The sequence below is a fragment of the Leucoraja erinacea genome, chromosome 1 (genome assembly GCF_028641065.1).
Source record: "Leucoraja erinacea ecotype New England chromosome 1, Leri_hhj_1, whole genome shotgun sequence".
Lineage (NCBI taxonomy): Eukaryota > Metazoa > Chordata > Chondrichthyes > Rajiformes > Rajidae > Leucoraja > Leucoraja erinaceus.
This window is the reverse complement of record NC_073377.1, coordinates 109,384,662-109,411,214: the sequence shown is the minus strand read 5'-3', so window position 1 is coordinate 109,411,214 and position 26,553 is coordinate 109,384,662. Positions and strand designations below refer to the sequence as shown.

Here is a 26,553-nt window from a genome sequence, read left to right as displayed (position 1 = left end):
CAACTGCTAATGGAGACCACTTACATGTAACGCTCTGCAAATGTTGCCATTACTGCAGGGACCTCTGCTGCAGCCGTGATACTCAAAAATCCCACACAACAAAGTAAATGTATTTTGAAGTAATTTTAATTTGCAAAAGTGTGTCCGTGACAGGAGTTACATGGTTCATGATTGGGTTGACAACAACAATGAAAGAATGGGTTGACTGGGCTTGCATTCGCTGGAATTAGAAGAATGAGAGGGGATCTTATAGAAACAGAGAATTCTTAAGAGGATTGGACAAGGTAGATGCAGGAAAAATGGTCCTGATGTTGGAGGAGTCCAGCGATCACAGTTTAAGAATAAGAAGTTGGTCATTTAGAACTGAGATGAGGAAAAACGTCTTCACCCAGAAAGTTGTGAATATGTGGAATTCTCTGCACACAGAGGCCAATTCACTGGATGTTTTCAAGAGAGTTAGATTTAGCTCCTAGGGATAAAGGAATTAAGGGATATGGGGAAAAAGCCAGAACGGGGTACTGATTTTGGATGTTCAGCCATGATCATATTGAAAGGCCGAATGGTCTACTCCTGCACCTATTTTCTATGTTTTTTATGTTTCTATAGATTCTCTGAAACAGATGACAAAGCATTATTAAAGTATATAAAGAGAAAAGCAACAGCGTTTTAAGGCAATTTTCCACGTGTTTTTTCTCCACACTGATCAAGACTCCACGGACGGCTAAAAAACTGGTTCCGGTGTGACTTTAAAATAAGAGGACACTTCGGATGCTTTAAAAATAAAGAGAAAACAAAGGATTAGATTGAACTTGAGATATAATTGTTCAAAAGTTCGTTATTTATTTCCCTTGGTGTATCATGCAAAGTTAAGCAAGTTGAGCCACGGATTTTATGATGCATCAGTTTTTTTACGTTAAGATTTGCCTTGCCCATGGGTTATTTTTGTACATTATTGTAATTGACTCAATATTCTTGATCACCCTTTTTCCATTTCTACAGCAGTCCTTGTGCAGTCTCTCCAGCCAGAATTTTTAACTGCTTCCCTCTCCCCGGATGCTGCCCGACATGCTGAGTAATTTCAGCCTTTCCACTACAGCTATAGTTTTGGGTCTGAAGAAAGGTTCTGATATAAAACATTACCTATCCATGTTCTCCAGAGATGCTGCCTAACCTCCAGCACTTTGATTTGTATATCAGCGTCTGCAGCTAATTTATGTAGTTTTTGTCTATGTGTACAAGACAACACCAAATTTTTACTCCCCCACCCCGCACCCTAAAAAAATGCAACTTGTTTTCAACAAACAGCCATATTACAGTTGAACTTAAAATAACAATCTCAAGGGAAAAAGGTCAAAACACAAAGTGTTGCAGGAACTCAGCGGCTCAAGTATCTGTGGAGGGAATGGACAGGCAACATTTTGAATGGAACTGTTTATCTGTCTGAAGAATCGTCGCTACCCAAACATACAGAGTGCAGAATATAGTTCTCAGCGTTGTAGTGCATCAGTTCCATAAACCAATGTCCGCAATTGGGTAGAGGTGAACTGGACAGTACCCTAACCTATCGAAGGATTGTTCAGAACAGATAACAAATGGGAAGTTATTCCCACATCCGGTTCTGCTCACTTTTAAGCTCCTGTGCCTTCTGCCAGACGGGTGCAGGGAGAAGGAGGAATGACTGGGGTGGGACAAGTCTTAAATTTATGTTAGCTGCTTTCCAGAGGCGACGTGAAATGTAGATGAGAGTCTGGTCTGTGTGATGGACCAGGCTACGTCTACAAATCACCGCATTCTGTCTTCGCCGGAGCTGCTCCCAAACAGTATTGTGTTGCAAGCCGACAGTACAGCACATGGAGATACAGTGCAGAAACACCTTCTGACCCAACAAGCCCACGCCTACCATCAACCACCTGTTCACACTAGTTCTATGTTATATCACTTTCTCAGCTGCTTCCTGTACACATTTATTTTACAGAGGCCAATTCTATGTTAAGCTCCCAGAAACATTAATTAGATCCTTTGTCCCATCAAAATGAGGGATAAATATTTTAAAAATGTCAATGTCCCAACTTTACTGCATGGATCTTCTGCATCTACCATGGTGACATAGAGATCTTGCCATAGAGATTACACCCTGACACCGCACTACTCCCCAGAACATAGCTGCAGCAAGCTACAGGTAGTACAGTGGTGCAGTTGGTAGAGACGCTGCCTCACAGCACCAAAGGTTTGATACTGACCTCGGCTACTGGCTGTTGAGTTTGCATGTCCTCCCACGACCATGTGAGTTTTCTCCCATATCCTAACGACATATGGGTTTAATTGGCCTCTAAAATTATCCATGGTGAGTAACAAATGGTTGTGAAAATGAGGTAACATAGAACTTTGAACTATCTTTAATCAGGCTTTATCCTGCATTAAATGTTATTCCTGTATCTGTACACTGTGGACGGCTCTATTTTAATCATGGATAGTCCTTTCTTTGACTGGATAGCACGCAACAAAACGCTTTTCACTGTACTTTGGTACACGTGACAATAAACTACAGTGAACAGATGATCGATGTTCCGTGTGGGTTCGGTGGGGTGTACAGCCCGTTTCATGCCGTATCTTAAACCAAGCTAGATTTGAGCTCAGGTTTCAGAACCTCTTTCCACTGAGCCACATCAATCACTTCAGTAAAGACTTAACCACTAACCTTTTCCCAGTGTGCATGAGTTCAAAGCTCTCATTGATCTCTTTGAATGGGAGCGTGAAAGATATAAATTCGTCCACCTTCAATTTTTTATCCATGTAATCTTTCACCAGTTTGGGAACGCTCTCCACACTCTTCCATCCTGCGACACAAAGACAAACGCATCAAACATCAACACAGCTTTTCTTTAGAGTTACAGGACGGAAAAAGGCCATTCGGCCCACGCCAATCAGCGATCAACCATACACTAGCACTATCCCACACACCAGGGGACAATTTTACTGAAGCCAATTAGCCGACAAACTTACACGTCTTTGGAATGTGGGAGAAAATCCAGAGAAAACCAACGCGGTCCCAGGGAGAATGTACAAACTCCATACAGACTGCACCCGTAGTCAGGATCAAACCCGGGTCTCTGGCGCTGTGCCACAGTTGCCAATGATTGGAATGAGTTCACCAAAAAGGACTGCAGGAGCATAGAATGTAGAACAGCAAAGTACAGGACAGGCTCTTCAGCACACAATAACTGTGCCAAACATGATGCCAAGTCAAACTGCTTGGACATAATCCATTTCCCTCCATTACCTGCATATCCATTTGCTTTCCTATATGCCACTTATAGTATTTGCCTCCACAACAAACCCTGACATCTCCAAGTTTGCGGATGACGCAAGCTAGGTCGCAGTGTGAGCTGCGAAGAGGACACTATGAGGCTGCAAGGTGACTTGGATAGGTTGGGTGTGCGCAGATACATGGCAGATGCAGTAGAATGTGGATAAATATGAGGTTATCCACTTTGGTGGCAAGAACTGGAAGGCAAATTATTATTTGAATGGTGTCAGATTAGGAAAAGGGGAGATGCAACGAGACCTGCTTGTGAAGAAAGCTAATGGCATGTTGGGCTTCATTGTGAGTGGATTTAAGTTTCAGGAGCAAGGAGGTCCTACTGCAGTTATGCAGGGCCCTGGTGAGACCACACCTGGAGTATTGTGTGCAGTTTGGGTCTCCTAATTTGAGCAAGGATATTCTTGCTATTGAGGGAGTGCAGTGTAGGTTCACCAGGTTAATTTCCGGGATGGCGGGACTGTCGTATTATGAAGAATGGGTCAACTGGACGTATTCACTGGAGTTTAGAACAGGGCTGCCAATTCTCACGCTTTGATCGTGAGAATCACGCCCTCAGGCAAACTCTCACGCCCTCACGCTGATCAGAAATTTCTCACGCTCTGGTGAGAAATTCGGTGATCAACGAAAATTTCAAAAGTCAGATAAACTGCATGGTCTGCGGGTGTTGGAGAGCCGGGGCTGAGGGAGGGATGGGAGCAGAACCAGCGGCGGGGAGCCGGGACTGGCGAGTGTTTGCGGAGCTCGCTGCAGCTCCGGCCATGAAGCACTCCGGACAGTGCGAGGGTCCCGGGCCGTCAGAAGTGCCACCTCCGACGTGCCGAAGGGACAGACTCTCATAGGGAGGTGGAGAGAGAGAGAGGAAGGAGACAGGGAGACAGTGGCGATAGAGGGGGTGAGAGGAGAGAGACAGTGAATGGAGTGAGAAAAGGGGGGGGGGGGGGAAGAGGGGAGAGAGAGGTAGGGGAGAGTGAGGTGGGAGGGGGGGGGGGGAAGTGAGAGAGAGAGAGGGAAGAGAGGGGCTGGAGAGGGTAGGAGAGAATGGGAGAGAGTGGGGGGAGAAGGAAAGAGGGGGAAGAGGGAGAGAGAGGGAAAGAGAGAGAGAGATGGGAGGCAAAGAGGAGATAGAGACAAAGAGAGAGGGGAGAGAGAGAGAGCAAGGGGGAGAGTGAGATGGGAGAGAGGGGAGAGAGGTGAGGAGGAGAGAGATAGGGAGAGAAGGGGAGAGAGAGAGAGAGAAGAAAGAGGGGGAGAGAGAGGGAGCAAAAGAGAGGGTTGAGAGAGTTAGGGGAAAGAGAGGGAGAGGGGGGGAGAGAGAGAGGAAAGGGGACGAGAGAGGGGGTGAGGTGGGAGGGAGAGAGGGGGAAGAGAGAGGGAGAGGGGGAGGGAGAGAGGGGGGAGAGAGAATGGAAGAGAGGAGAGAGAAAAGGGGGGGGAGAAGAGAGAGGGAGGGGAGAGTGAGAGGGGAGCCAACTCCCATGCATTGAGCGTGAGAATCACGCATTTTGCCAAATTCTCACGCTGATCACAAATTTCTCTCGCTCTGTTGTGAGAAATTATGTGATCAACGAAAATTTCAAAACTCATATCAACTGCATGGGCCGCGGGTTTTGGAAGCAGGTGCGGACGGGGAGCGGGGCTGGTGAGTGTTTGCCGGGCTGGCGAGTGTTTGCCGGGCTGGCGAGTCGCTCACTGCAGCTCCGGCCATGGAGCAGCCTCAGTGCAAGAGTCCCGGGCCGTCGGAGGCGTCAAAGCGTTGCGCCGCTGCCGTGAGAGTCTCTGTGTGCCCAGGTGACCGGCATGGATCAGGCTGCGGCTCGGTGCATCCTGGAGGACAACCAGTAGCTGCTGGAAGTAAGTACCAAGCACTGGGTAGAAACGATGGAAGATAGTGGACTTCAAATGGGGTGGTTGGTGAAAGCATCCTGCTTGCCTGCTAGATTTTCACTTACTGTAACTGCAGGAAAAATGTTCCCGATGTTGGGGGAGTCCAGAACCAGGGGTCACAGTTTAAGAATAAATGGGGGGGGGGTAGTTAGGACTGTGATGAGAACAAACTTTCTTCACACAGAGAGTTATGAATCTGTGGAATTCTCTGCCACAGAAGGCAGTGCAGGCCAATTCACTGGATGTTTTCAAGAGAGAGTTACATTTAGTTCTTGGGGCTAACAACAGCAAGGGATATGGGGGGAAAACAGGCTTGAGTATAAGGCAATAAAACTCCACCACTTGACTTTGAAACATTCATGCATGGTAGAGGTATAATGTAGTCATAGTGATACAGTGTGAAAACATGTCCCAGATACGCTACCTGCTGAGGGGAATTCCCTACCATCCTGTGGAATGTCATTAGGAATGTAATTTACTCTAACCTTATTCATGGCTAATCCAATTTAAAGCATATATATTGCATTCAAGTATAGGTTAAAAAAAACTTGCTACAATATGCACCATATTGCACAATTTCAAGCTGATAAATGCAAAAGTTCCGTACTAATGGGAGAGGGGACACCTTCCTCCCCCACCTCCCTATCGCTATGTTACCTCAGGCTTGGTCTCTCGCAATTTCTCACTCCCAACTCTCGCCCAATGTTGGCAGCCCTGGTTTAGAAGGATGAGAGGATATCTCATAGAAACATAAAATTCTTAAGAGATTGGACAGGCTAGATGCAGGAAAAATGTTCCCCATGTTGGGGGAGCCCAGTACCAGCGATCCCAATTTACGAATTAGGGGAAGGCCATTTAGGACTGAGATGAGGAACAACCTTTTCACCCAGAGGTTGTGAATCTGTGGAATTCTCTGCCACAGAAGACAGTGGAGGCCAATTCACTGGATGTTTTCAAGAGAGTTAGATTTAGCTCTTAGAGCGAACAGAATCAAGGGATATGGGGAAAAAGCAGGAATGCGCTATTGATTTTGGATGATCGGCCATGACATTGAATGGCAGTGCTGGCTCGAAGGGCCGAATGGCCTACTCCTGCACCTATTTTCTATGACAGTGCATTCTAGGCATGTGTAAGACTCTGCATTCCATCCAATCTATTCCCCTCATGATTTTTTTACCTTTACAAGATCACCCTCATCCTCCTGAGGTCCAAGGAATAAAATCCTAGCCTGTCCAACCTCCCTGTAGCTCCAGCCCTTGAATCCTGGCGCCATTCTTGTAAATTTTCTCTGTACCCATTAATTTATTTAGGTTTACATACTGTTGTACAATTATGTCCTGACTATCACTGTCTGTTATCATTGTATGTATGCAAATTGCTGTTAAATTCAAAATTCAAATAAAAAGATTTAAATTAATTTATTTAGAGACATGGCATGGAAACAGGCTCTTCGGCCCCTCGAGTCCATGCCAACCATCGACCACCCGTAAATGTCTACATTATCCCACTTTCTCATCCATTCCCTTGTGGCAATTTACAGCAGCCAATTAACCCACAAACCTGCACGTCTTTGGGGCATGGGAGGAAACCGGAGCACCCAGAAGAAACCCACGTGGTCACAGGGAGAACGTGTAATCTCGGGTCTCTGGCGCTGTGAGACAGTGGCTCTACCAACTTAACGGCAATGCCCGGACGTTACCTCCAAACGCTGATCCTTTCCAGACACGGCCAGTGATCAGCTGGAAGGGGCGAGTCGCAATCTCTTGGCCGGACGGCGCCACCCCTAGGATGACGCTGGTTCCCCAGCCCTTGTGACAAGCTTCCAGGGCCGCTCTCTGCAATGGTTTATCATGGCGTTAAAAGGGTGGTGGGGGAAGAAGAAAACAGCAAACAGTACAAGTTTAAAAAAGTAATGTAGTCATTGAGCACGGAAACAGGCCCTTCAGCACCAACACGTCCGTGATGACCAGGACACCCCATCTATGTTCTTACTCCCTGCCTCTTCCCATCTAGTTATTTGTTTCTATTTCTAGACCTTCTTCCTTCTCTGCCTTCAAGTCATCCAGCACAGAAACAGGCTGTTCAGCCCAAGTCATCCATACCAAACGGGATTCCCCATCAAAGGTAGTCCCATTTGCCCACGTTTCCCTCAAAAATTTCCTATCCATGTACCAAGACTGCCCAAGTGCCTTTTAAATGTTATTATAGTACCTGCCTGTAGTGCCTACCGCCTCCAGCAGCTCATTCCAAATACCCACCACTCTGTGTGTGAAAATGACACGGGTTTAATAGCAACAGCACCTTCCATTTATAGGTCAAGGAGCAAACCAACCCAATTCCATGATGAATCTGTGCTTCATGCTACCTCAAGAAAGCAGCCAACAAAATCAAGCACTGCTCACACCCCGGTTGCTCCCTCTTCTCTCCACTCCCATCTGGAAGAAGATGCAAAAGCTTGAAAGCCTGTAGCCTCACATTCAGGAGCAGCTTCCTCGCTGTTATCAGACTACTGAACGTTCCTCCCATAAACCTGGATCTTCTAACCTGCGTTCTTGCACTTTCTCTGTCACTGTCATGCTACATGGTTGTACTATATTCTATATTCTGCCATCTGGTAACTAGAGAGCCGTCCTAACCTACCATCAACCTCATGGGGAAACCTTTATACTATCTTTAATCGATAGTGGACTTTATCTTGCACTAAACGTTATTCCCTTTATCCCGTATCTGTTCATTGCGAAAGGCTTGATCGTAATCATGTATAGTCTTTCTGCTGACTGGATAGCACGCAATTAAAATATTTTCTCTGTATCTCGTTACACATGACAATAATAAACTAAACTAGCGATGTTTCGGGTCGAGAATCTTCTTCAGACCAACAAAAACGAGGTCTATCACTCACCATGGTCATGACGTTGCCAATACACTCGAAGGAGTAGTCCACTCCGCCGTCAGTCATTTCCACCAAGACCTCCTGAATGGGTTTGACGTGGTCCTTGGGGTTCACAAACTCAGTGGCACCAAACTCTTGAGCCTTGGTGAACTTGTCCTTGTTGATATCGACAGCAATGATCCGCGAGGCACCGGCGGCCTTGCAGCCCATGATAACGGCAAGACCCACGCCACCCAGTCCAAACACCGCACACGTGGAGCCCGGTTCGACCTGGGGTTCAAGGGGTGGAGGTAAAGTCAGTCGGCAGACAGAGCGAGGAGTTTAGTCAAGAACACAACGCATTTCCGGAGCAGATCAGCTCTTCCCTCAGTGTAATCACAACAGAACCACTGGTAACAAACCTACAAACTACACGTCCTTGGGGGATGTGGGAGGAAACTGGAGCACCTGGAGAAACCCCGCACTGTCATATGGAGAACGTACAAACTCCACACAGACAACACCCGTAGTCAGGGTTGAAATAGTTTCTGGCACTGCGCGGCAGCAACTCTGAAATAGTGTCTGGCACTGCGCCACCGTGCCACCTCAATCTGTACCTCCTCACTCCACATAATCACCTGCTCCTATTTTCTGTGCTCCAAATAAATAAATGCATTCTAGATGCCATTTTAACTGCTTACACGCTACCTTTGAGGATACATGGGCATTAGTTTAGCACGCAGCAGTGGTAAAGTTGCTGCCTCATAGCATCAGAGACCAAGGTTCGATCCTGACCCCCCCCCCCTCCCCCCAGCGCTGTCTCTCTGTGTGGAGTTTGCACGTTCTCCCTGTGACCACAGGGTCTTCTGCCGGGTGCTCTGGTTTTGTCCTAAATCCCAAAGATGTGCGGGTTTGTAGGTTAATTGTCCTCTGTAAATTGCCTCAATGGTGTAGGGAGTGGTAAAATCTGCAGTGGATGGTGGTGTGAGAATGAGAGAAGAGTTTGCAAAATAAAATGGGATTAATGTATGATTAGTGTGAAGGGTGACCAGACTGGATTTGATGGTTCTAAGTCTGAAGAAGGGTCTCACCCTGAAACGTCACCCATTCCTTCTCTCCAGAGGTACTGCCTGTTAAGAGTTATTCCAGCATTTTTTGTCTACCTTCGGTAGGACCTGGCTCTGTATGTCTATGATAAATGCAACATGCTTAGTTTGAATGGTAATTGGGCAGAAAAATGACCAATTGAGTTTATTTCGGAAAAGTGTGACGTGTTGAATTTTGGGAAGTCAAACCAAGACAGGACCCTTCACAATGAACAGTATGGCCATATGGCAATGTTGAGGAGGGGGATCTAAGAGTACAAGTGTATAGTTCCCTGAAAGTGTCGTCGCAGCTGGATGGGGTGACGATAACCTTTGGCATGAAGGTCTAGGGCATTGAGTATAGAGGTTGGATGTTATATTTCAGCAGTACAAATTGTTGGTGAGGCCACATTTGGAATCGTGTGTTTAATTTTAGTCACCATGCAAGAGGAAATATGTCATTAACCTGGAAAGATTTACAAGGATGTTGCCAGGACTTGAGGGCCTGAACTAGGGAAGATTGGACCAGCGAGTGTACAATGCTGAGAACTATATTCTGCACTCTGTATCTTCCCCTTTGCTCTACTTATTGTCCTTGCGTTTGACTTGATTGTGTTCATGTCCAGCATATCTGATCTGTTTATATAGCATGCAAAACAAAGCTTTTCACTGTGCATTGGTACACGTGACAATAAGCCTAAACCTTTGAGTTTGTGCCGGTCCTCCCTGCTCCCATCCAGCAGGAGATACAGAAGCTTGTTAGCGCGCATCACCAAACTCAGAAACAGCTTCTTCCCCTTTATTATCAGGTTTCTGAACTGTCTTTCCATAAGTTAGGGTACTGTGCGTTTCACCTCTACCCCATTGCGGACATTGGACTTTGTCAATGGAACTGATATGTTAAAATGCCGAGAACTATAATCTGCGCTCTGTATTTTCTCCTTTGGCCTACCTCTTACATAGATACCTGTACGTAGACAATAGGTGCAGGAGTAGGCCATTCAGCCCTTCGAGCCAGCATCGTAATTCAATGTGATCATGGCTGATCTTCCACAATCAGTTCGCCATTCCTGCCTTCTCCCCATATCCCTTGATTCCGCTAGCCCTCAGAACTCTATCTAACTCTCTCTCGAAAGCATCCAGAGAACCAGCCTCCACCGCCCCCTGAGGAGAGAATTAGACAGATTCACAACTCTCTGCGTGAAAACGTTTTTCCTCATCTCAGTCCTAAATGGCCCACCCCTTATTCTTAAACTGTGACCCCTGGTTCTGGACTCCCCCAACATCGGGAACATGTTTCCTGCATCTAGCGTGTCCAACCCCTTAATAATTTTATGTTTCTATAAGATCCCCTTTCATATTTCTAAATTCCAGTGAATACAAGCCCAGTCACTCCATTCTTTCATCATGTGACAGTCCCGGCATGCTGGGAAATAACCTTGTGAACCTACGCTGCACTCCATAAAATAGCAAGAATGTCCTTCCTCAAATTAGGAGACCAAAACTGTACACAATATCCCAGGTGTGGTCTCACCAGGGCCCGGTACAACTGCAGAAGAACCTCTGTGTTCCTGTACTCAACTCCTCTCGTTATGAACGAGAGTTTGTGCTAGAGTTTGTGTTCTCACTGTTTCCCATTTAATTCACCAAAGATCATTTAGGTTTATTATTGTCACGTGTATCAAGGTGAAAGCATAATTTTGCATGCTGTCCAATCAGATCCGAAAATACTATACATGAATACAATCACAAACTGTTGGGAGTAACCCAGTGTCAGGACCCTTCTTCAGACTGAGTAATGGCTCATTTCTGGACTTCAAAACTGCATTGAAGACAGGGAAGATCAGAAACGTTACGCAGAGAGTTAGTACCTTGGCAGTGTTGAGAGCTGCCCCATAGCCGGTGGAAATGCCGCAGCCCAGCAGACAGACTTTATCCAGCGGAGCCGCGGGGTCTATCTTAGCCAGGGAAATGTCAGCAACGACCGTGTATTCGGAGAAGGTACTGGTCCCCATGTAGTGGTGGAGCTGCTGGCCTTTACAAGTGAACCTGCTGGTCTTATCTGGCATCAGGCCCTGCCCTTGGGTCACCCTGTGGAAGAGCAAGAAAATAAGCAACCCGTCAACAAAAGTATATCAATCAAATCACAATTCCACCATCAATAGCTTAGTCTAGTCTAGCTTATCGTCACGTGTACCGAGGGTCCGTTTTTTTTAGAGATACAGCGTGGAAACAGGCTCTTCAGCCCACTGAGTCCACACCAACCAATGATCATCTGCACATTAGTTCTATCCTACACACTAGGGACAATTCACAGAAGTCAATCAACCTACAAACCTGAGGGTACACAAAAATGCTGGAGAAACTCAGCGGGTGCAGCAGCATCTATGGAGCGAAGGAAATAGGCAACGTTTCGTCCCGAAACGTCCCGAGTTTCTCCAGCATTTTTGTGTATCTTTGATTTTCCAGCATCTGCAGTTCCTTCTTAAACCTACAAACCTGCACGTCTTTGGAGGAAACCGGAGCACCCAGAGAAAACCCACAAGGTCACAGGAGTACAGACAACACCTGAGGTCAGGATCAAACCGGGTCTCCAGAGCTGCAAGGCAGCAACTCTACTGCTGTGCCATTGTGCCGCCCTGAAAAGCTGAAACAGTGAAGAGCTTTTTTGTTTCAAGCTAACCTGTCAGCGGAAAGACTAGACATGATTACAATCGATCCGTCCACAGTGTAAAGATACAGGATAAAGGGAATAACATTTAGTGCAAAATAAAGTCCTGATTAAAGATGACCAAGGGTCTCTAATGAGGTAGATGGTAGGTCAGTTGTTGGTGGGATGGTTCCATTGCCCAACTACTGGGAAGAAACTGTCAATAGGATATTGCTCTAAGAAAAAGACACCAAGTAGAAACAAGGAACTGCAGATGCTGATTTACAACAACAACAACAAAAAAACAAAAAACAAAGTGATGGAGTAACTCAGGAGGTCTGGCAGCATCTCTGAAGGACATGGATAGGTGATGTTTTGGGGCAGGACCCTTCAGTCTGAAGAAGCGTCCTAACCCAAAACGCCACCCATCCACGTTCCCAAAAGACTCGTCAAGGAGCATGTCGATAAATATGGATAGATGACGTTTCGGGTCAGGACTTCTTCAGATCCAAAGTGTCTCCTGTCCGTGTTCTCCAGATGCTACCTTGCCCACTGAGTTAATCCAGCACGTGGTATCCTTTGACAACCTACCTCGGTTCCTTGTGCCTAGGCTGTGTTTTAACATAGAGTCATACAGTCCTATCCATGTACCTGTCTAAGTGTTTCTTAAAAGTTATAAGTGAGGTGCTGCCTCACCTGCTAAGTTTCTCCAGCTTTTTTGTCTACCATGAAAAGTTATGATAGTAGCTGCCTCAACTACTTCCTCCAGCAGCTCGTTCCATACACCCACCACCAACACCTGAAAGAGGGGCAAAGTTTAAAGGAGATGTGCGGGGCAAGGTTTTTTACACAGAGAGTGGTGGATGCATGGGATGTGCTGCCTGGGGTGGTGGTGGAGGCAAATACAATAGTGACATTTAAGAGGCTCTGGACAGACACGTGGATATGAGGGAATGGAGGGACATGGATCACGTGCAAGAAGAGATTAGTTTAACTAGGCATTATGTTTGGCAATGTGGGCTGGAGGGCCTGTTCCTGTGCTGTACTGAGGTAGTAAGGTAGATAAGGAAGATCAGTGAGATATTCATTAATAATAATTTTACCACCAATCACATTCATAAGATTGATCCAGACTTGGAGAAACATGTCCTGGTCAACAGAATTTGCATTTAAGTTTCTTTAATGAATGTTTCTAGAACAATGCCTGGTCTCGCCGATGTACAGGAGGGCACATCGGGAACACCGGATAAAGTAGATGAGGTTGGACAAGGAATCTGGAGGATGCAAAAGGTGAAGTTAAAGGAGATGCATGTGAACCTGTCTCACCTAGTGCAGGACCAAGACAACATTTCCACAACCCCCGTCCACACACATTTCTCCCACCACCCCAGTCGCCCTGCTCCTCTCCCCCTCCCAAGTCTAATATTTCCCTTTCCTCCTCTCTCTCCCCTTTCATCCAGCTTGACATTTCACTCCTTCTCTTCTTATCAACCATCCATTTGTCTCCTCTTTACCTGCGGCCTGTCACTTACTCCTCCCATCTGCCAATCAAACCACTTTCACCTGCATCTACCTATCACTTGCCAGGCTTCATCCCGTCCCAATACTACTCCAGTATTCACCTCCCAACTCCAATCAATCTGAAGAAGGGTCCCGATCTGCAAGGTCGTCTGTCCATTCCCTCCACAGATGCTGCCTGACCCTTTGAGTTTCTCCAGCACTTTGTGTTTTGATCAAGTTTCCAGCATCTGCAGTTCCTTGTGTACCACTTTCCAATTTTGATATCAATTCACAAAAGCAGCATACATTTCCTTGCATCTTAATTGTAGGATTTTGGTTTGCATGCACCAACGTACCAGAATAAAAGGATTAAAGATTTGGATTTGAAAGCTTTACAGGAACAGGTGGAGGCTGTTCAGATCAAAGGAACACTCCTGTGGATTTTGGTTAGATTATGCCAATACGTGAAGTGTTCTCCCTTTCACTTTTACTAATCTCATTTTGGTCCTAGAGTGCTCTGTTTATTGCTTTGTGGCAACATGAAGCTAGTTCATTCTCATGAGCGTAACAACGAAGAAGAGTAATTAGTAACCTGATCTTCTGGCAGAGATTGGTCTTGGGACTCAGGCAAAACTTGCATTCCCCACACTGTGGTATGTAAAGTGGAATCACTCGATCACCTGCAACAGGAGAACATTACATTAGACAAAACTGAAGGCCTCTCGTCATCCATCCATCAGCAAGTGGTGGCTTACAAAATGTGTTTGTCACGCTCATACAGCACTGAGTGTAGAGGAAGAAACTGCACACAAGTTGGACACAAAATGCTGGAGTAACTCAGAGGTTCAGGCAGCATCTCTGGAGAAATGGCATTGGCGACATTTCAGGTTGAGACCCTTCTTCAGACTGAGAGTCATGGGGGAGGGAAACTAGCGATATGAAATGGTTTAGAACAAATCAGAGCCAGCACCAATTACCAAGGAAAGGTGGAGCCCGCAATGTCCATTCATTGTTGGCTGTGGAAGAGGTGATAATGAAGGGATATATGGATGCAAATAGTTGAACTAGCAGGATGACTATGGTAAGGTACTGGGGGGGGTGGATGGATGGGGGGGGGGGGGGGGGGGGGGGGGGGGGGGGGGATGGTTTGGGTGGGGAAGGGACGAGTTGATCAGGAAGTTGCAACTGAAGGTAGGGGGAGCAAGAGTGGAACTGCGGGATATCGAGGAGACCCTAGTGAGGGCCTCATCTATGATGAAAGAGGGGAGCCATAATCCCCTAAAGAATGAGGACATCTCAGATGTCCTGGTATGGAATACCTCATCTTGGGCAAGATGTGGCGTAGACGGAGGAATTTGGAGTAGAGGATTGAGTCTCAACAGGAAGCAGGGTGGGAAAATATGTAGTCTAGATAGCTGTGACAGTCAGCAGTCATTAGGACAAGTGTCAGCCGATAGTCTATCTCCTGTGATGGAGATGGTGAGATCAAGAAACGGTAGGGAGATGTTGGAGATGGTCCAAGTCTACCCATGTACCTGTCCAAGCTTAACAACATCGTTCCTATAGCAGGTTGACCAAAACTGAACACCATACTCCAAATGTGGCCTCACCAATGCCTTGTACAACTGTAACATAACATCACAACATCTATACTCAATACCCTGACTGATGAAAGCCAATATACCAAAAGTGTTCTTGACCACCCTATCGACCTGCGACACCTCTTTCAAGGAACTATGTACCTGCACTCCTAGATCCCTCTGTACTACAACACTGCCATTCACTGTAATCGTCCTGTCCTGTTTTGATTTCCTAAAATACAACACTTCTCACTTATTTGCATTAAACTTCATTAACCATTCCTCAGCCCTTTCGCCCAACTGATCAAGATCTTGCTGAAATTTTTGATAACCATTCGATACTTACATCAACTTTAGTGTCATAGAACTAGTGTGAACAGGTGTTCAATGGTCAGCATAGGCTTGCTGGGCTGAAGGACCTGTTTCCATGCTGTCTCTACACTGTACCTTTTCCAACACTTGTTTTGTTTAGTTTAGAGATGCAGCTTGGAAGCTGGCCCTTCGGTCCACAGGGTCCGTGCTGACCAGCGGTCATCCTGTACACTAGTTCTATCCTACACACCAGGGACAATTTACAGAAGCAAATTCATCTCTAAACCTGCCCATCTATGGGATATGGGAGGAAACTGGAGCACTCAGAGTAATCCCTCGCAGTCACAGTGAGAACGTAGAAACTCTGTACAGACAGCACCAGTATTCAGGGTCAAACCCGCCCGCGTCTCCGCTGCTGTAGGGCAGCGACTTTACCGCTGCGCCACCGTGCTGCTTGTATTTACGTTTTCCTTCTTTCGGAGAAGAATGTGAAAAGTGCGAGGTCTTTCTTTGCAATTCTTTACCTGCTTTGAAGGAGGTGACTCCCTCCCCAACACTCTCCACGATGCCAGCTCCCTCATGGCCAAGAATGACAGGGAAGCGCCCCTCTGAGTCTGCACCGCTCAGAGTGAAGGAGTCGGTGTGGCAGACTCCGGTGGCGACAACCTGTCAGGTAAAGATCACAGCCTCGTTAAACAGGGAAACGGTGAAAGGCCTGGATAGAGTGGATGTGGAGAGGATGTTTCACCTAGTGGGAGGACCAGAGGGCGCAACCACAGAATAAAAGGATGTACTTTTGGATAGGAGATTTCTTTAGCCAGTGGGTGGTGAATTTGTGCAATACATTGCCACAGACAGCTGTGGAGGCCAAGTCATTGGTTAATTTAAAAACAGAGGATTGATGGATTCTTGATTTTAAGGGTGTCAAAGGTTACGGAGAGAAGGCAGGAGAATGGTGTTGAGAGGGAAAGATAGATGAGCCATAATGGAAGGGCAGTGTTGACTCGATGGCACGTGACAACAATAAATGGAAGTATTGTAAGCTAAACTATTGAGAATGAAATGTTTACATCGTTGAAGTGAACCTGAGCGAAGGGTTTCATTCCATACCTGAATGCGAACTTCATGTGCTTTAGGGGGGGCAACCTCCACTTCCTCGATGGACAGGGGCTTTCCAGCCTCCCAGGCCACCGCCGCTCTGCACTTGATGACCTGCCAACACACAATACAACCGTTGATGCCATCACTGGACCCACGGGGGGGATCATCACCTTCACAACCCGTCCGTTCAGAAAACTTCTGACCAATGGAAATGGAAATCTGGAACTCTTCTCCTCTCCTCTCCCCTCACCAGCAAAATGCCAGTGATACACAAATTGCCAATATGATGAAAGGCCAGCATGGTGGCGCACCGGTAGAGATGCTGCCTCACAGCACCAGAGACACGGGTTCAATCCTTGAATGGTAGCCAGATTGTAGGTTGACAATATCTTCCTTAAAACGACAGATACATGAGGAACTGGCGCTGCAGCACAGACTTTGCACTCGTATCTCAACCATGAATTCTGACTGATGGTGAGAGGAATAGATCAGACACACACACACACACAGAGTCTCTTGCCCAGAGTACGGGAACCAAGAACCAGAAGACATAGATTTAAGGTGGGGGGGGGTCGAAATAATTTGTTTACACAAAGGGTGGTAGGTGTTGGAAGGTAGTTGCGGAAGATACCATCACAATGTTTAAGAAACCTTCAGGGAGGTACATGGATAGGACTGGTTTAGAGGGATATGGGCCAAATGCAGGCAGGTGGGATTAATGTAGTTGGGACATGTTGGTCGGTTTGGACAAGTTGGGCCGAAGTCAAGTCAAGTTTTACTCGTCACTTACACATAAAGTGCAAGTGAAATTAATTTGCCAGCAGCGGTACAATAAAAAAAGAACACACAATACACGATAAAAATTTAACACAAACATCCACCACAGCATTCATCACTGTGGTGGAAAGCATAAAATTTGGCCAGTCGTCCATTTTCCCCCGTGGTCGGGACCTCAACCCTCCGCAGTCGCCACTGCGGGCGTCCAGATGTACGGACAAGGTAAGTCCTAAATCGGTGCCTCCCCCACCGGAGACCGCGGCTTCAGGTTGGAGTAGGCACCACAGACTGCAGGGCCGGCGGTCGGAGCTCCTCTCCAGGGCCAGCGAACGGAGCGCTTCGCGACGAAAGAGTCCTCGCTGCGCCCGCTGCTGAAGCCTCGCTAACTAACACGCAGGACCCATTTCCACACTATATGACCTGGAAACACCATGCTTTTCACTGTACCTCGGTATACGTTACAATAATAAACTAAACTAACCGCCGGCAAGGCATTCCTGGCGCCTACAACTCTGTATAAAATATTTAAAGCAATAAGCAAATAAAGAATTAGACTTTAATCTATCCTTCTGGCAAAGGCAAGAAATGCAGACTATTGGCTTCAGATGATGCAAGCTGCGTGGAATTGTGCCAAAAGTATAAAGTCGAAAAGATAGAAACAACAAAGATTAAACTACATATTATACTCCAAAATGGATAATCTTTATAACTTCCCAAACAAAATGCGTGACAATGCTGAAAATGTGATTTGTGAATCTAATATCAGGATGTACAACGGTTAATAACAGCGTCCCACCTTACTAACAGCGTTTAAAACCTATAGTTGAAGCAGAGTTGAAAATAACCATCCAAAATGATTAGAAACAAACTCCAGTATTAGTTGAACAAAAAGTCAGTTTTCAATGACAGGTGTCCCACCTTACTAACAGCGTTTAAAACCTATAGTTGAAGCAGAGTTGAAAATAACCATCAGAAGTGATTAGAAACAAACTCCAGTATTAGTTGAACAAAAAGTCAGTTTTCAATGACAGGTCCTTCAATTTTTAATTAATTAACATAGTGTGCCAGAGCGAGGACAGAGACAGAGAGGGAGAGAAAACAGCTTGTGTGGGACAAGCACAATCTATTTGTTATAACTGCATCATATTTTACATTTTCTTTCAAAGTTATTACAGATGCAATGAAACATAGAACTGTACAGTGTGGGAACAGGACATTCAGCCCACAATGTCTGAACTGACCATAATGCCATGATAAAATAATCTCCTCTGCCTGCGGGTGTTCCATATCCATCTATTCCCTATGTTTAGTTTAGTTTAGTTTAAAGATACAGCAGGAAACAGGTCCTTCAGCCCACCAAGTTTGCGTTGACCAGTAATTATCCTGTAAATCTACACACTTGAGACAATTTGCAATTTACAGCAGCCAATTAACCTACAACCCTGTATGTCTTTGGAGTGTGGGAAGAATCTGAAGCTCCTGAGAAAACCCAAGCAGGTCATGGGGAGAACGTAAAACTCCAGACAGCACCCGTAGTCAGGATCGAACCTGGGTCTCTGGCGCTTTAAGGCAGCAACTCTACCACTGCACCACCTTGCCAGCCTGCTTCCATATTTGTATCCATATCCAAAAGATTCTGAAACACCACTATCTCCACCACCACCACCACCCCTGTCTGCGCGTTCCAGGCACCCACGACTCTTTGCTTAAAAAAAACCTTGCCCCACACATCTCCTTTAACCTTCCATGACCTCCGGAGATGCTGCCTGACCCACTGAATCACCCCAGCACTCTGTGTTCCTCGCACGATTCTAGCATCTGCAGGACTTTCAAGCTTTGTCCATCTATCTAAGCAAAGTGACATTCCTGGTGAATATCGCACATTAACCTCAGGGAGTCACAAGATGGAAGCTGTCGATGTTGTAATCTGAAGCACAATATAAATCTGAAGCACAAATGTTGGGTTACACAATATTGTGTGTAAGCCAATATTTGCAGGGAACTGCAAATATTGTAAAAGAAACTATAGAAGTTGAAAATCTGAAACAAAAAAAAACTCTACAAATATTCAGCATATCAAGCAGCAGCCGCAGAGAAACAAATCAGGGTTGACATTTCAGGCCGATGAGCTTTACTATGTTCCTCTTTCCACAGGTGCTGCCATACATTTGCAAAAGTACTTCACTGGCACAAAGCAATCTTCAGGTGCTGAAAGGGGCTTTATAAATGCAAGTTGATGAACTTCGGTACTTCAAAATGGAACACAAACATCAAAATATTCAACTGATCTGGACTTTTTACAGGGGTGCCATTGAGAGCATTCTTACCAGCAGTCTCTCAGTCTGGTATGGCAGTTGCTCTGCTGCTGACCAGAAGGCCCTACAGAGAGTGGTGAGGACAGCGGAGAAGATCACAAGATCACCCCAACCAGCAATCCAGGACCTATACCCATCTCGCTGTCGCAAGAGAGCAAGCAATATCATCGAAGACACCACCCACCCAGCACACAAACTGTTCACCCTCTTACCTTCCGGTAAGCGCTACCGCAGCATGCGGAGCAAAACCACCAGATTCAAAAACAGCTTTTCCCCTCAGGCCATCAGACTACTCAACACACTTAAGAAAATTCCATGAACAGTACCCAAACAAAGACAAACAAACTGTGAAAATAACTTTGGCTCAATGTCTCCAGTACGAAATTTGCACTTTTTCTATATTGTACCTTTCATTGTTGCACCCTTTTTTAAAATACCTCAAAGTTTTTGCTACATTTTGGCACACTGTGAATATTTTAATATTTTAAATAATGTAATGTCTATTGTCTATTTTTATTGGTATGTTGTCTGTCTGTGTTTTTAATATTACTTGCACATTTGGAGTATGGGGAAATGTAATTTCAATCCTCTGTGTAACTACTGTTGCATAATTGAATTGACAATAAAGTTTACTTTGAACTTTGAAGATGGAGTGCCAAAGAAATGTAGATGAGTCACACAGCATACAAACGGGCCCGCCGGCCCAACGTTCCCACGCCAACCAACAAACCCCACCTGCACTAGTCCCATCTGCCTGCATTTGGCTCATAACCTTCCAAACCTATCCTATCCATATGTTGTGGCAATTTGGCTTGTTTTGTGTGTCATTAGCTATGGCACATGTCTTTAAAATTTAAACTGCCCGTTGTTATGTGGGTGGGATTTATGATGTATTTTAGGGCGTGTTTGGAGCTTAGTTTCTTGCGTAGAAGTTTAGTTTTTAGTTTAGTTTGGGACCAGCATGGGGAAGGTTTACCCTTTAACCATGCGAAGCGTAACGGAGACACAAGGAGTTTTCTAACCTTTAAAGCAATAAACTGGAGTTCGACGAAGATTATAGTGTACGATGCGGAAGAAGTTTGGATGTATCTTATTGTTTTTCATCAACAATAAAGAATTTATTAATCAAAGATCAAAGATATTAATCAGTGTTTTGAAGATTTATCTGTGAAGAAGCTCTGACGGTCCCCGACGGAGAGCTTGCATGCGTACAAAGATATTCCCCTTAATCCTGTAGTCCATTTAGCGGCTAGAGGGAGTAATCTCTTGAACGATATAAAAATCTGCCGCTACACCATATACTTAAGCCAAATGTACATTGCAGATGTCCACTGCAGATGTGGGTAAAACACAACGTGCTGGAGGAACTCAGTGGATCAGGCGGCGTTGAGCAGGAGGGAATACTCCTATTTCCCTCCACAGATGCTGTCTGACCTGCTGACTTCCAGCACTTTGTGTGTTTTGCTTAATGTACCCCATTGCTGTGCATTCGGCTGAATGCTTACAAGACTAGAGCGTCTGTTTTGCAACCAATCTGGATATTGTGGGGGGGGGGGTTGACATTTTTCATTTACGTTCTTGAACTAGAATGCAGTGATGAATACAGTATAAACATCCCGTTCACCCAAGTTTGGCCATATCCCTCCAATGCCTCCTTTAATTAGTGCGGGTGTCAGGGGTAATGGGGCGAAGGCAGGAGAATAGGGATGAGAGGGATAGATCAGCCAGAATTGAATGGCGGAGCAGACTAGCCTAATTCTGCTCCTTTTGACTTTTGTACAAACCTTTCCTTTCCATGCAACTGTCTAAAACTTATTTTAGCTGCTGTTATAGTATCTGCACTGCAGACATTTGATTTAGAGTCAGAAACAGCCGCAGTTGCCGCCTTTTTACAGCACCAGAGACCCAGTTCGATCCTGACTGCGGGTGTTTGTTGCCAGTGGCCGCACTTTGCATTGCCCGCGTCCGCTGGCTTTCCGCGGCTCACTTTGCCCCGCCCCCCCCCAGCCCCGCTCCCCGCTCCCAGCCCCCGGCCCCTGTCCAGTCCCGCTCCCCGGCCCCAGCCCCGCTCCCCGTCCCGCTCCCCGCTCCCCGCTCCCCAGGCCCAGCCCCAGTCCCGCTCCCCGCTCCCCGCTCCCCGGCCCCCGGCCCCTGTCCCTGTCCCTCCTCCCTTGCCCGCCGTCGCCATCTTCTCCAGCTCAGCTGCTGCTTGTGGGCGGAGCAACGGTGACCTTGCCCGCCGCCGCCATTGTGGGGCTGGGGTTGCTGCTTGTGGGGCGGAGATGGGGGTGGACCGTGACCCCGCCAGTGAGATGGGGGTGGGGTTAGAGGTCAGTGAGAGCTGGGGGTGGGGTTAGAGGTCAGTGAGATGGGGGTAGGGAGCAAAGATACTAGAGGCAAAGATCTTAGAGCAGATCTTTGACTAGAGGAGCATAATCTTTGGGGGGGGAGAGTGGGAGTGAAGGAGACAAAGATACCAGAGGAGCTCCTCTAGTATCTTTGGTTGGAGGCGAGGGGGAGAGGAGAGAGTGGAGGGGTGTCTGTTGGTGGTGAGGGGAGAGAGCGGAGGGGAAACATTGGAGGGGAGAGTGGCAGGGTGGAGTGGAGGAGAGATGAGAGTTAGGCGGTGAGTGGAGGTAGTGGAAGTGAGGGAAGGGATTGGAGATTATGAGGGCCTATATGCAGCGCAGTGGTAGAGTTGCTGCCTTACGGCGCCATGGAACTGGGTTAGATCCTGACCACATGGGCTGGCTGTACCGAGTTTGTACGCTCTTCCTGTGACCGAAAAGGTTTTCTCCGGGTGCACTTGTTTCTTCCCACACTCCAAAGACGTGCGGGTTTGTAAGTCAATTGGATTTGGTTAAAAAAATGTCCCCCGTGTGGTATTGTCTGTGTATGGGGTGATCGCTGGTCAATTTGGACTTGGTGGACTGAAGGGCGTGTTTCCATGCTGTATCTCTGAAGTCTATCGATATTGGATTATTATTGTCATGTGTACAGAGATACAGTGAACACCTTTGCGTGCTATCCAGTCAAATCATACCATACATGAGTACAATCAAGCCATTGAACAGGTGGTGCAAAGAGAAATATACCAGATTGCAGAATGTAATATTACTGCTTCGTAGTGTTACAGTTACTGGGAAAATGCAAATTAAAGAAAAGTGTAAGGGTTGCAATAAGGTAGGTTTGAACATAGGAACTAAACTCTTAGCTTATGAGAGGACTATTCAGTAGAGTCATACTGTATGGAAACCCCAATTTGCCCCAAATCGTCGATGCCAACCAAGGTATTCCATCTAAGCCAGTTTTATTTGCTCACATTTGGTCCAAATCCCTCTAAACGTTTCATACTCATTTACCTGTCTGAAATGTTGGGATTTTACTGGCCTCAACTAATTTAATGTCCCAATTAAACCTTTCACCTCTCAACTGAAACCTTTGTCCTCTGGTTCTTAATTCCCCTATGGGTTAAAGACTCGTTGATACCAAGCTACCTTTGGGTCTTTGTCTTGTCCCAAACATTATGGAGGGCACTGGATGAACAAATGAATGCAAAATATGCAAAAAGTAACAAAGATCAAGGAAAGGTGGGGCCCACAATGGTCCATTGTTGGCTGTGGGGAAGGTGATAATGAGTTATACAGACAGTTAAATAACAGAACGACAGTGAAACTAGTACGATGACTAGAGGGACGGAGACAGAGGGAATGCAGGGGTTACTTGAAGTTAGAGAAATCAATATTCATACCGCTGGGGTGTAAGCTGCCCAAGCAAAAATAAGAGGTGCTGTAACTCCAATTTGTGTTGGACCTCACTCTGACAATGGAGGAGGCCCAGGACAGAAAGGTCAGTAGGGGAATATGAAGGAGAGTGTTTGGAAACCGGGAGATCTCGTGGGAAAGGCAGACTGAGCGAAGGTGTTCAGCAAAATGATCGCCCAGTCTACACTTGGACTTGCTGATATAAAGGAGCCCACACCTGGAACAGCTGATACAGTAGATGAGGTTGGAGGAGTTGCAAGTGAACCTCTGCCTCACCTGAAAGGTGTGTTGGGGTCCTTCTATAGAATCGAGGGAGGAGGTATAGGGACAAATATTGCATATATATTATTACATATATACACACACACATACACATATAAATATATATATTGATACATATACACACGCATTTTATATTTGTATGTATACACACACACACACATATATACTGAACGTTTTGGTTGTATAGCATGGTGTTTACAGAGTACTATGTTTACGTATCTGTTGGGCTGCTGCAAGTATGAATATCATTGTTCTCTTTCGGGACATATAACAATAAAGTACTTTTGACGTACCCTGGCTATTATGTTCTTGTTCACGCTGGTGAGACAGAGAGGGTGAGCAGCCTGTGCTGGGAATAGAACACGGATAGGGGAGGAGGAGGCGAGTTCACAGCCCGTAGTGGGAGAGACACACAGGCCGACATCCTAATGATTGGAACAACTTCACCCCCAGGGAACCCTCCCTGTCACCAAAGCCCAGGACTGGATTGACGAGTTTCATCTCTCCACCTAGTTTTCTGTCAGTAATTCTCTTGCCCTTTCACCCATTACAAGAGCATCAGCCTAATACATGGCCACAAGTCAACGATCTCTCCCACCCCATCATTTCCTCTTCTCGATAGTCGGCATTGCCGAAGGGCCTGGTTCTATGCATTATCCCTTAACTAAACTAAAAACTTAACAGGAATAGGAATGGTGCAGGAGGCAGGAACTTCATTATAGTTTAATTGATTGATTGACTGAAAGATATGGCATGGAAACACTGGCCATCTATCACCCATTCACATTCGTTCTATGTTATCCTTCTTTTTCATCCACTCCCTGCATACTAGAGGCAATTTACAGAGGCCAATAAACCTACAAACCTGCGCGTCTGAGACTTGGGAGGAAACCGGACCATCCGGAGGAAAACCCACGCAATCACAAGGAGAATGTGCAAACTCCATACAGACAGCACCCAGGTCTCTGGCGCAGTAAGGCACCAACTCTACTGTTGCACCACTGTTGTGCCTGGGTGAAGGGCAGGGACAGGGCAATTGAGGGAGAGGTTTGTTTGGCAGATAGATGGATGTCCAGAGACAGGAAGAAGACAAGAGGCTGTGAGATAAGGAAAGAAGAGTTTTGAAATGTGAAGGAACAGATGTAGGTGGAAGGGGAAAGAATTGTTTCTCTCCCTATCTACAATCAGTCCAAGGAAGGGTTTCGAACCAAAACGTTATCTATCCATATTACCCAGAGGTGCTGCCTGACCCATTGAGTTTATCCAGAACTTTATCATAGTCATACAGCTTGGAAACAGGCCCTTCGACCCAACTTGCCCATGCCAACCAACACGCCCCATCTACAGTAGTCCCACCTGCATGCGTATGGCTCATATCCCTCTAAATCTATCCTATCCATGTACCTGTCCAAAGAGATTTCTTAAATGTTGTGATAGTATCTGCCTCAACTACCTCCTCCGGCAGCTTGTTCCATACACCCACCACCCTTTGTGTAAAAAAAGTTACCCCTCAGGTTCCCATTAAATTTTCCTCCTCTTACCTTCAACCTATGTCTTCTGGTTCTCGATTCCCTGACTCTGGGCAAAAAAACTTCTGTGTGTTCAATCTATTCCTCTCATGATTGTGTACGCCTCTATAAGATCCCTCATCCTCCTGCGCTAGCTCCCAGGAATAAACTTCGTAGCCTGCCCAATCTCTCCCTATAGCTCAGGCCCTCCAGTCCTGGCAACATCCATGTAAATCTTCTTTGAACCCCTTTCAAGTTTGACACCATCTTTCCTATAACACGGTGACCAAACGGACAGTTTGCCTGTTGAGACAGATATTGTCTTGACACTAAGTTACAGGAACAGTGATGGCGCTCACTGTTACTTCAAGCTGTTGCCCGTGTCATTGTGAGGTTGTTGAGACGTCGAGTACAGTGATGTGGGTTAGTGGGCGCGGTTGGTTATCGCCTGATTCCAACCTAATACTTCAAAGGTGTCATCCTGAACTCACAGGTGGGGTAGCAGTTTGTATTATCCTCTCCCCACCCTCCCTCCCTCCCTCCCACCCACTCTCTCTACGTCTGACTCGTTCCGAGGGCGGAGACTGAAGGGGAAACAAAGGTTTATGATCGGGTCTGCGTGTTGTACCCAACAGGTTAACAAACAAGGCGACCGACAGCCGCCCCTCGCACAAGGAGAGGCGACGCCTCTACAAGACCCAAGGTAATGATAGCGGGACACAGTGCTGGAGGAACTCAGCGGCTCAGGCAGCATCTATGGAGGGAGCGAGGGAGCGGGCTGGGGAACGTGTCGGGTCCGGACCCTTCAGACTCATTCATAATAATAGGTTGGGAGAAATCAATGCAGATCAATGCGTGTTGACGGTAATAAAGTCAAAGATCTTATAGCAGAAGATCTTTGAATAAAGTGAGTGGATGTATTGAATTGGCGCCAACGTTTTATTGTGGAAAACATCAATTGAATAATATTGTGCCTTCGCTCCCCCACACTCTCTCTCCCCCACACTATCACTCTCTCCACACACTCTCGCTCTCCCCCACACACTCTCTCTCTCTCCTACACTCTCTCTCCCCCACATTCTCTCTCTCTCCCACACACTATCACTCTCTCTCCCACACTCTCTCCCCCACACTATCACTCTCTCCCCCATACTATAGGTATGTTACAAAACGTACCTGAATCGTGGCAGAGCATCTGCCCCTCCCCTTGTGTGTGATTTTGGAGCTGTTTGGAGGGGGCGGGTTTAAAACCCGATTTTTACTAGGCTGTTCCAATCGCAGATGTTCAGCCTAGTAAATCATTAACGGAGAATCGCTGCAAGACCCGGTCCCAAAAGCTATTATTAGTTTTATAGGCCTCGAAGAGTAGATATAATAAATTTAAAAGCTCTCGTTCATTCCGCAAGCTCTGGCTCTCTCCCAGCAAACATTTCTCTCTCTACATTAAATGGGGCCCCTATAATTATAATTTTCTATAGCGAGTAGCTCATTTTGGGCTTTTTTATATCCCCCCACATTTTTCTCGGCATTTGAGAGGGCACTAATCCAGCGCGCTGTCAACATTCTAAACCTGCGCGTTTCCTCATGACCCCACTAGAAAC

General features: G+C 46.3%; 2 protein-coding genes across 3 annotated transcripts in view; one reads left to right on the top strand and one right to left on the bottom strand.

Annotated features, from left to right (window-relative positions):
* Window positions 1-108: 108 nt before the first annotated feature.
* Window positions 109-21,631, bottom strand: LOC129700691 (alcohol dehydrogenase class-3). Of its 2 annotated transcripts, XM_055641287.1 has the most exons (9): window positions 21,571-21,629; window positions 16,316-16,419; window positions 15,730-15,871; window positions 13,906-13,993; window positions 11,035-11,254; window positions 8,109-8,369; window positions 6,906-7,041; window positions 2,699-2,837; window positions 109-771 (listed from the first exon to the last, which is right to left on the bottom strand). In XM_055641287.1, exons 1-9 carry the CDS (start codon window positions 21,584-21,586, stop codon window positions 747-749), a joined length of 1,131 nt encoding a protein of 376 aa, XP_055497262.1. In that variant the 5' UTR covers window positions 21,587-21,629; the 3' UTR covers window positions 109-746. The 2 variants fall into 2 exon arrangements, with proteins under 2 accessions (XP_055497262.1, XP_055497254.1); XM_055641279.1 differs by lacking the exon at window positions 109-771 and having other exon boundaries at window positions 2,656-2,837; window positions 21,571-21,631.
* Window positions 21,632-25,422: 3,791 nt separating this feature from the next.
* The window catches only part of LOC129700606 (protein TBATA-like), a 47,472-nt gene continuing 46,341 nt past the window's right edge, over window positions 25,423-26,553 (top strand). Inside the window, exon 1 of the mRNA XM_055641226.1 lies at window positions 25,423-25,655. The gene's annotated coding sequence lies outside the window, so the exon portion shown is untranslated. The remainder of the gene's footprint in view (window positions 25,656-26,553) is intronic.

Coding starts and splice junctions, on each gene's coding strand:
- LOC129700691 (XM_055641279.1), bottom strand. Junction 8,370..11,034: donor CAGCTCTCAACACTGCCAAG/GTACTAACTCTC, acceptor CTTGAACCCCAG/GTCGAACCGGGCTCCACGTG. Junction 7,042..8,108: donor TTGGCAACGTCATGACCATG/GTGAGTGATAGA, acceptor AAACCATTGCAG/AGAGCGGCCCTGGAAGCTTG.